The following is a 10101-nucleotide window of genomic DNA, read 5'->3' as shown; positions in this document are numbered from 1 at the left end:
AATAGAGAGACCGCCAACATAAACATAGGGCTAGATACCAGATAAGCTATTTTGGTAGAGAGCTGGCACGTCAGTGTGGAGTTTACAGGTTCAAGGAGTCCCGCACGTTTTCTTCGTTCCACTAAAAATTCAATTAAGACTACGCACAACCATTAAACTTGTGTACCAGTCCTCTACTCATTTTTATGCAGACACTGTACAAAAGAAAGCAAGAAGTAGTGAAGGGACAGGGTCAACTTTTGTAAAGTGTTGCATAACAGAGAAACAGATGATCGATTGCTCACAGATAGCAGGTAGTATAGAGTGCAGGAGGTGTAATATAGCTGTAAACTGTTTCGCAACCAAGCAAGAACCAAGCAAGATATTGCAATTTCCCAGACTAAAAAGGTAGAAACTGTATGTAAGTAGTTTGAGTAATTTGCTACACACGGAGAAGTTGTTAAATTAAATCATAGTGCCAGAGGTACTGCCTAGTTGGTAGGGGCCTATTTTACTAAAAATAGCCAATGGAGGTGAAAAAACAAACTTTGACTCTTTTTAGTCTTTATCCATAGAGAAAGGCTTTATCTTATTCTTAATTAAAAATCACTGCATTGCCATTAGATGATTGTCAATGAAGGGGAGGACTGCAATTGGTGGTGGTGGATGAACATATATGATAATTCGGATGAACATGATATAACTTTCATTTCATTTCATTTCATTTATTAATTTCACAGGAAAAAATTCAAGCACAGACAATAAGAACAGTAAGAAAACAAAAACAAGAACATACAATACAATAACAAAAAAAGCAGCACCCCTGAAGGATTTTTAAAAAGTAAACTAAATTACTGTCGAGTTATCTCCGGATGCCACAATTTACGAAGAGACAAAAAGGGACATTACAGATCCAGATGGACATTATTAAAACATGGCATACAGTATAAAAATATAGAACTATACAAGCAGTTAAAACTTTAAAAGCACTATGGGCATTAAAAATACAAAATCCTTTAAGAGAGATTCTAGTTAATTATGCAAAAGGCACTATAAATTTGAGAAATAAAAAACAGCAGCAAGGTATTTGAACGGGCAAGGCAACTAAACTTTGCTAACCGCATAATGTTCATCCACTTAATTATTAATTATTATTAATGTTACAACCAGCACTATATTTTATATAGTAAGATCAACACAGCGCCCCAGTTTTATCGAAATTTTGTCATTATCGGTCGTTTTAGTAAAGTACGATTGATAATAGTTGCGATAATGTAATCCTCCTGCGCCGTCGGCAGGAGGGTTACGTTATCACAACTAGATTGATAATTACTAAATTTCGAGGAAAGAAAAAGGGGTACGGAGCCCCAGTTACAGGGTCTAGTACAGGTTTATTATTTCATGTATGGTTGATTGATGACAAAGTAAACACTATTTTCAGCCTTTCATCAGCTCTACCAATCATGTATTAATAATTTTGTGTAATTTATAATCTTTCATCCAGGAATACTGAGAGGACGATTATGGCTCTTCCACTCTCAGGCAAAGTGTGTCTAGTGACTGGTGCAACTAGAGGCATTGGAAGAGGTATTGCTTTGCAGCTTGGAGAAGCTGGGGCTACAGTTTATATCACAGGTAAAATAATCTAGGTTGACGTTATTTACTCCTACAACTATGAGGTTCATTCCGCTATCATCGCCACGAAGGCAACAGCGGAACAAGCCTCATAAATCTAAGAGTAGGTGAACATTATCCCAATTTGGGACACTGTTCCCGTAGCAGTAGACCACAAACCACCTGATGGACACCTTGTGCAAGGACTGCAACAGGAGGAGCTGCGTACAGCAATGAAGGACCAACGTGTTTGGAGGGCCATCACCCGATGCTCTGCATGGACTGCATGAAAGAATGAATTTCAAGAGAACTAAATTAAAAAAGCAAAATAAGCCTCCAGCCTGACTTTTCAACCCTTGAAGAGCCTTTTTTGTGCTTTCTGCCTCACTCTCCCCCTCTCTCTCTCTTCATTTATTTGAACTTGATTGCTTCTGTTACACCAGTATACCTTGTTACAGTCCTGATACTTTACAGAGGCAGCGAAGGTGATTGCCTCCATGCCCCCAGGGGCCAATTTCATAGAGCTGCTTAAGCAAAAATTTTGCTTAAGCAAGAAAACAGCTCGCTTTATTTACTCATGTTACTGGCCAAAATGTCATGCCATATACATTGCTTACGACTAGTATTTAGCTGTTGAGTGCATAAGCATAACAATTGAGTGGAGTCTTGGCCGGTAATCTGATTTTACTAAGCAATGATTTTTTTGCTTAAGCAAAATTTTGTGCTTAAGCAGCTCTATGAAATTGGGCCCTGGTCATTGCCTTTGTGCCCTTGAAATGCTCCAGCAGAAATTTACAATTTCCTCACTGAGAAAATGCCTGGGTGCCCTTGCTTTTTCAACAACAAAGGCCTGTGGTTATATACATGTATGCATATTGACATTTAGCCTTCAATAAAGATTCTGCTCGCTCGAATTGTCAGGCCATTAAAATTTGCTAAGCATAATTTATGTATGTAACACTTAGTCAGTGCTCATTATTTATTTGTTGTTATTAACTTTAATCCCAAAAGGACGAACGCTAAAACCCAAGTCTGATGGAAAGGCAGGAACTTCAGGCTCTTTAACAACAACAGCCGAGGAGGTGAGCAAAGTACATCCATCTTTTCACAGTTTGTTTGATTTAATTTCATTTCATTTCTTGTGAAGCCAACGGCTGTCAGAAAAGCAAACTTAATCCATCTACATGTACTAGTCAAGAACCCAAATGGAGAGAAGACAATGAAGGAAGTTGCAGTTTTAGATGTGGGAGGAAAACCCCAGAGAAATATTCCAGGGAAAACCAACGCAGTCAGGTAGGGACTGAAAACCCAATCCACATAGTGCCCTTGGTGTGATTTGAACTGGGGTCCTAGAGGTTGAAGGCAAGGAAAGATACCATTATGCCAACCCGACTCTTCACGTTTTATTTCATTTAAAGCCAAGGACTCTCAGAAAAGAGAACTTAATCACTGTACTCTCTAAGATTCAGTTTTAGATGAGGGAGGAAAAACCTCCAGTCAGTTATAGACTGAAAAGCCATTTTACATTGTGCCCATGGCATGATTCGAACCGAGCTCCTAGAGGTGGAAGATGAGGGAAGATACCACTACGCCAACCCAACCACCGTACGCCCAACCTGACTGACCGCTGTCTGTGTCTCGCCACACTTCATTTCATTTCATTTGAAAGGACTCTCAGAAAAGCGAGCGTAATCACTGTACTATCCAAGATTAATTTTTAGGTGTGGGAGGAAAACCCTGCAGTCAGGTGTAGGGACTGAATAAACAGTCCACATAAAATGTTGACTTTGGCATGATTCGAACTGGGGGTCCTAGAGGTGGAAGGCGGGGAAAGATACTACTATGCAAACCCGACCACCCTACGCTCAATCTGACCGCCTTCTGTGTCTCTCCACATTTGCGTCATCAGGCAATTTATGCAACCAGTGGAATATTCTTTTCCATTTGTTTTTTCACAGATTGAAGCTCGTGGTGGGAAATGCATCCCTGTCCAGTGCGATCACGCTGACGATGAACAGGTTAAGCAACTATTTGAGCAGATTTCCAAAGAGCAGAACGGACGTCTTGATGTGTTGGTCAACAACGCTTATGCTGCAGTGTCTGTAAGTTAGAGATGCAGATATTTGGTCCAATTTCTCCAGACATGACCGAGCTCCAAAAGTGCCACCGGACATGTGGAGATAATTTTCTGCATGATGATGATACCATAGTTGTGTGTTAAGCACTATATACTCGGTACTTTTCTTAGTTTTGTTCCAACTGCCTCTACCTGTTGGGTTAGCTCAGTGGTGTAGTGGTATGACATCTGCTCTAGCAATGCAAAGTTCATAGGTTCAAAATCCATCGAGTGATTTACCCGTGTGTTTTTTTTCCACAGAACTTGGGAAAGTACTGAGTAGACAGTCCTTAAAACACATCAGTGTATGGGTAACAAAATATATTAAAATCCAACCTAATGGGAAAATACAAAACTACGAAAATCAGACACTAAAAAGCTACTCATTTGGAGATGCCTTAACATGTTGTTGTACTTAGGGTGATCCTACAAAACATTTGACACCATTTATGTTTTGCCACCTCAGGTGGTTACCCATATCTGGTCTGGCCCAAGGACTATAAGTGAACACACAGTAAAACAGACCACCTCTTCCTATGTTAAATGTTGGATGATTATGAGAGTGTTGAACATTTACTGATTCTAAAAGTTGTTCATGTTACTTTTTTCCCCATCTTTATGGATGTTTAGCTTCTTACAGAGCAATATGGAAAGAAGTTTTGGGAAGTGTCTCCAAATACCTGGGACACCGTTAATAATGTGGGATTAAGGTATGTATAAAGTCTGCTGTTCTGTTTCATAAAAGGGAAAACAAAATTGAATGAGTTTTGCTCTTGTGGGTACACATGGGTACACAATTTACAGGCAACCTGGGCCCAATTTCATGGCTCTGCTTACCTCCGAAATCTGCGCTTACGATCACGATTCCCTGCTTACGCAAAGAAAAAAAAAATTGCTGCTAACCAGTGAAGTACACTTGCCGTAAGCACAGAGTTCCCTGCTTCCCATTCTGTGCTTACGGTAAGTATGCAGAGCCATGAAATTGGGCCCAGTTCTAGGCAATCTCCAAGAGGAGAATCCATTCTCATTTGAAAGTTCACATAATATTCTTGAGGATTGAAGTCATGTAAATTACTCATGTGCTACCACAGTAGTCATAGCAACGGCTCCAAAATACTGCTGCCCGCATTGTGACACTGTCTAGAAAATCCTGTGCTATTACCCCCATTCTGAAACAACTACACTGGCTCCCTATCTCTCAACGAATCATCTTCAAGCTGATGCTCATTGTCCACAAAGCTCTTAATGGCAAGGCTCCCCACTATATTTCTGAACTGCTTCAAGTTTACACTCCATCAAGGAATCTTCGATCAAGTTCCATGCTTCTCCTCATTGAACCCAAGTCTCGACACTCATGGGGTGACAGGTCTTTTTCTTCAGCGCCACGCATCTGGAACTCTCTACCACTTAATCTTCGATCTTGTGTTTGTACCGCAAAATTCAAGTCTCTTCTCAAAACTTATCTTATGTCACAGGTTTTCAATGACTATTTTGTTGTTTCTGTTTTTCTTTGTGTTGTGTTTTTGTTTTTTGTTTTGTTTTTGGTTTTACTGCGCCTTGAACACCCAGCAGGGTGGATATGTGCGCATTACAAGTCTTATTATTATTATTTATTATTATTATGCATTGCAGTTGGTTGCCTGAAAAAGTTGCCTCGTGTGACAAGTCCCTTAACAGTGTTGGAGCAACGGTGGGTGGTGCCAGGAACTAACAAATATCGCCCTGCACTCTGAGAAAATACACTGTGCAGCCATTTCCCCCATACTGCACTTCAGCAATGATGGTCCAATATCTAAATATGAATAATATGCTGAGGCGCTCGCCCTTGGTGGACTAAATTGGATTTAGAGCCCACCACTGATATTGGTCTAGCTACAATACTGGCCCTTAGAGCACTTTGGAGAAGCCGTGGAGAAATTCACTTTTTTAAATGACTTCTCTTTAACCAGATGTCACTACATCGCCTCGTGGTACGCTGCCAAGATGATGGTTCCAGCCAAGCAGGGGCTGATGATCAATGTTTCGTCGCCCGGTGGTCTCAACTATTTGTTTAATGTGGCTTACGGAGTGGGCAAGGCAGCGGTACGTTTTGTTTTATTTGTTGCCTCGCTAATTGTGAAATACTTTTTAATCACTGTAGGATGAAGAACCAATCAACCAGTAAAAGTAAAAATGCAAAAGTCTGGTGTCTACTGAAGACGAGCAGAGTATACGTGTACTGTTCGAAAAGTCAAGACCACATTGGCTCTTTTCAGAGCCAACACTCCCCCCAAAATAGCAATTACTTTTTATTTATAGTTTCTTCCTATCGATCCACACCATGCAAAGTTTCAAACAATACTTATCTCTGGTTTCATTGGCATTAAACCACTGAGAATATTTTTACCCCCCCCCCCTGTGACAGGATGCCAGTCCATCGCAGGGTAAAACCATATTATAATGTTCAACATTGTCGTCTTCTTTTTATCCTAACTCCATTGTTTTTCCTGTAGTGTGATCGTATGGCAGCTGATTGTGCTTTTGAACTGAAGAAAAGCAATGTGGCTTTCATCTCATTGTGGCCTGGTGCAGTCAAAACAGAAATCTTTGAGGAGACAATATTGTCGGACAAGGCCGACAACTTCCCAGACGGATTTGTAAGTAGGATTTGAAACTATGCTTGATGAGAGTTTTATTAGGTGAAGGTTGTGGTAGACTTGTGGACAAGTCGTTAATGGTCCCACGCGGTGAGATAGTCGAGTTGTGGCTTTGCTCTCGCCAGATCACTGCTCTTGCGCGAACTACTGGTTGCTCGACTTCTACTCGGTTAAATGGGACCGTAGTCGTGAGAGCAGTAGTCTCGCGGGGCCAGCAGTGTTCGCGAGCCAGCAGTCTTGCGAGAATTCCTAGGGAATCGCGGGAAAGAGTCGGAACGCTATCACCGCGATAGACATTTAACAACTTGTCAACAAGTCTAGGTTTGTGGGAGCACTTTGTGTAAATCTCTTTTGAGAAGTTCTGGTTCTGAAAAGAGCCGATGGTTGACAACGTAACGTTTCGATTATTATGCTCTGATTGTCTTCAGTAGACGATCAGAGCATACTGATCGAAAGAGACAATCAGAGCATAGTCATCAGTGGTTGAATTGTTAGTCATCGGTTCTTTTTTTTTAACAAACACAGCTCAAAAGAGATTTAAACATGGTGCTACCGCAAACCTCACCTAATGATCTGTACGTGCATGATTTCCAATCGTTTGTGAAGCATCCACCCGTATTCGTTTACCATACTATACTTAACAAGTGTAGTATAAAGTCTGGTTCATACTTTCTGCAAATGCGAATGGCAATCGTATTTTGACATCACATGCGGCTCTTCTCAGCGAATGTTTTGCAGGAGTTGAGCACAATTCAGCTGATGCAAATTATTTGTCGCAAATGTGTGACGTAAAATTCATATTGCATTCGCAGGAAGTATGAACCGGGATTTAGAGAGCCCAAAATGCCCCAGGAGTTAGGGTTAACTCCCTGTGGTTTTAATTCAACAAATTCTTATGGAGAATTTTGTTTTCTATCTTTCAGTTGGACGTCTTCCAGTTTGGGGAATCGGTTGAGTATCCTGGTAAAGCGGTTGCCTGTCTTGCTCAGGGTAAGTTAATTATATAGCTAGAGACTGTTATAGATTTTGTTAATTTTTTTATTCATTTTATGAAAGATTTTTTAACAGCACAAGACTACTTGGATGAATATTGCTCTGACGAGCGAGATGCGCTCAGCAGCAACTTGACCTCATCCTTTGTATCGCAATGGGGGTGTCTGTTGCGTGTTATGGTCAAGTGGACAAGAGCCCCGAACTACATTATTGTAGTACTCTGGCGTTTCCGTTCTGCAGAGTGTGGAATCAAGTCATGGTCGTGACACTTATGTCCCTGAGCAAGACACTTAACTATAATTGATTCGCTCCAACCAGGGGTAAATGGGTACCTGTGAGGGCAGAGATGGTTCTTGTGATTGATTTAGCTCAGTAGCTTATATTTGATGCACAGGCTGTATACTCCCCAGGGAGCTGAGACGGTTTAAGGAATGAATTAAATGGCCCAGTGACCAGGGGTAATAATGTCGGTAAAGCTTTGAGACACCCTTCGGGTGTGAACAGTGCATAATAAAAACTAATTATTATTGTTATTAATGTCTTGGAACACTTATCTCTGCTTACTTTTTATTCAGACAAAAACATCATGAAGAAATCTGGGCGTGTTCTCTTGACTGCTGAGCTTGGCGAGGAATACGGCTTCACCGACATCGATGGCTCTAATCCGTTAAACTTCCGACAAATCAAGTCACTTTTGAAAATGTCGGGGCACCCATGGCTGGCTGCCATGACACCAGGTTTCCTGAAGATACCTTTTTGGCTGTGGTCAATTTCTGCCAGCAAGTTTTAGACCAGTCATACAGGGTGAGTCAAAATGAAGTTGACCAAGATTTATAATTTAAAAACAAAAAGACTGACACTCAAAACCCAAGTGAAGCACATATTAAGCAAGCATTATTTTGTGCTTATCTGTTAAAAAAAAATGAAACAAATTGATCATTTCTAAGAGAAGTTGCGTGTTTCACTGAAAGCACTCATGTTTGTAACTGTCCATGGATTGGTAATGCTTGACTGAATCTTAACATCTGAGAAAGAAGCAAAGGGTTTTGTCAAGTATTCTGTGGACAGCTTACAAAATGAGTACCTTGATTAAAGTAGACACAACTCCTCTGAGGAATGATCAATTGCTTTCATTTTTGTTCTTCCTAATAAGCAGGAGAGAGTGCTTGTTAAAGAGATGCCTTACTGAACTCTTGAGTGTCATTTGCTTGTTTTGAAAAACATCACCAATTGCGGGTTAACTTCTTTTTTGCTTGCCCTATAGCGCTGTAAAAAAAAAAATGGGAGAAGTTTGAACATGTTTTGAGGAGAAAGGTAGGCCAAAAGAAAAACCATGTAAAGGGAAGTTTTTCCTAAATGCAGTATTCATTTATCAGCCGTCCTGTAGTATGATATCATTCCAAAGATTTTCAAATGTGCTAAAGTCATTGTGGTAACTTTACAATTGCTTGTTTTTGGCAAAGTGCAGCTTTACTTATAAGATAATAATTATTAAAACAATTTAACTGAGTAAAATAAAACCAGATATGTATGGAGCGGTGCTGTTTAACCAACTCTTTTTAATATATTTTGGTGGGGGAGGTATAATTACTTCAAGTATACTGTAGTCGCTATCCAAAATTTCTCTATTGTTTTTTTTTTTCTAAAGAAAAATTATTTGTAATGTGAAACTCTTTCAAAGACCTTTTCGGGTAAAAATAAGTAAATAAAGCAAATTTTATTTGTAAAAAGATAATACATTCTTCAGGGGCATTGATGAATCAGGTTTTTGTTTTGGTTTTCTGATTTTTTTATTATTATTGATAATTTATACTCTCCATAGAAGTGAAGAAATTTCATGATTCTATTATGAAATGCTTCTTCATGTGATGGATCATGCAACTTTATATAAAAACATGTAAAAATAAAATTTTAAATAAAACAAATGTGTATAATTGATTAATATCCACCTCTGTTAAAGGCACTAGACACTACTGGTTATTACACAAAATAATGTCAGCATAAAAATGATCAATTAGGAGCTAGTGATAGCATAAAACATTGTGAGAAACAGCTAACGTAGTGTTTGAGAAAGAGGTAGTTTCTCACTCAAATATTAAAATTTACATCAACTAATCAATTAACTTCAAAACTATTCATATAGTTTCCCTCCTTCAATTGGTTTTCAGTCAATTTAAAAAATGATGATTTTATTAAATATGTATTAGTGTGAGAGACCTCGGGTGGGTCCCATGCAATTACCAATTGCACTGAGGTAGTGTTGTGCTAAAAGGTTTTTTCATATAAGATTCCTACAAAATTATGCCAAAGTGATTAAAACACCAAACTTTATCATCTGATTTCTTCATTAGGTGAGACAAATTGAGTTCTAACGATATTTTTTATGAAGTAAGTTTTCTTACAACAAAAAAGTGAGAAACAATCATGTTATTTTATTTTATTAACATGTAAATGTTGATATCCTACCTTGATGGTGCTTTTTATAATTCTTTCGTTCAGGCTAAAAATTATGTGATAATTTGTTCATACTCGCCATGAAATTTTGTCAGATCATTTTTTGTAGCTATAGATTAACATTTTATAAAGGGAAAGGCCTTTGTGGGTTAGTGTTAGATGTGTGAACAGAAGTTTTTTGGAATGCTGAATTAAGAAAAATTTATTTCTTTCAAAAAAAAAATATTCCTTTCCTGATTCTGATAAATAAATAAACTTAATATCTTTTGATTTGAAACATTGCGAGTTTATCCATTTGTGCTGATTTGT

The 10101-nt window shown here is 38.9% G+C and overlaps 1 protein-coding gene across 2 annotated transcripts; it reads left to right on the top strand.

Annotated features, from left to right (window-relative positions):
• The first annotated feature begins 318 nt into the window (after nt 1-318).
• Nucleotides 319-8799, top strand: LOC117289236 (dehydrogenase/reductase SDR family member 1-like). Of its 2 annotated transcripts, none has more exons than XM_033770261.1 (9): nt 319-400; nt 1484-1614; nt 2605-2675; nt 3552-3695; nt 4340-4419; nt 5659-5791; nt 6202-6345; nt 7269-7335; nt 7914-8799. In XM_033770261.1, coding segments are annotated over exons 1-9 (987 nt in total). In that variant the 5' UTR covers nt 319-398; the 3' UTR covers nt 8129-8799. The 2 variants fall into 2 exon arrangements, with proteins under 2 accessions (XP_033626152.1, XP_033626153.1); XM_033770262.1 differs by having other exon boundaries at nt 325-387.
• Nucleotides 8800-10101: the final 1302 nt, after the last annotated feature.

This window comes from Asterias rubens, chromosome 4 (assembly GCF_902459465.1).
Source record: "Asterias rubens chromosome 4, eAstRub1.3, whole genome shotgun sequence".
NCBI classification, from domain to species: domain Eukaryota; kingdom Metazoa; phylum Echinodermata; class Asteroidea; order Forcipulatida; family Asteriidae; genus Asterias; species Asterias rubens.
Note: the sequence above shows the minus strand (reverse complement) of the source record. Positions and strands in the feature narration are given on the sequence as shown.

What these genes read in the sequence shown, in the direction of transcription:
- LOC117289236 (XM_033770261.1), top strand. An exon ending in GTTAATAATGTGGGATTAAG is followed by an intron (nt 4,420 to 5,658) that starts GTATGTATAAAG and finishes CTCTTTAACCAG; the next exon opens with ATGTCACTACATCGCCTCGT. An exon ending in ACAACTTCCCAGACGGATTT is followed by an intron (nt 6,346 to 7,268) that starts GTAAGTAGGATT and finishes TCTATCTTTCAG; the next exon opens with TTGGACGTCTTCCAGTTTGG.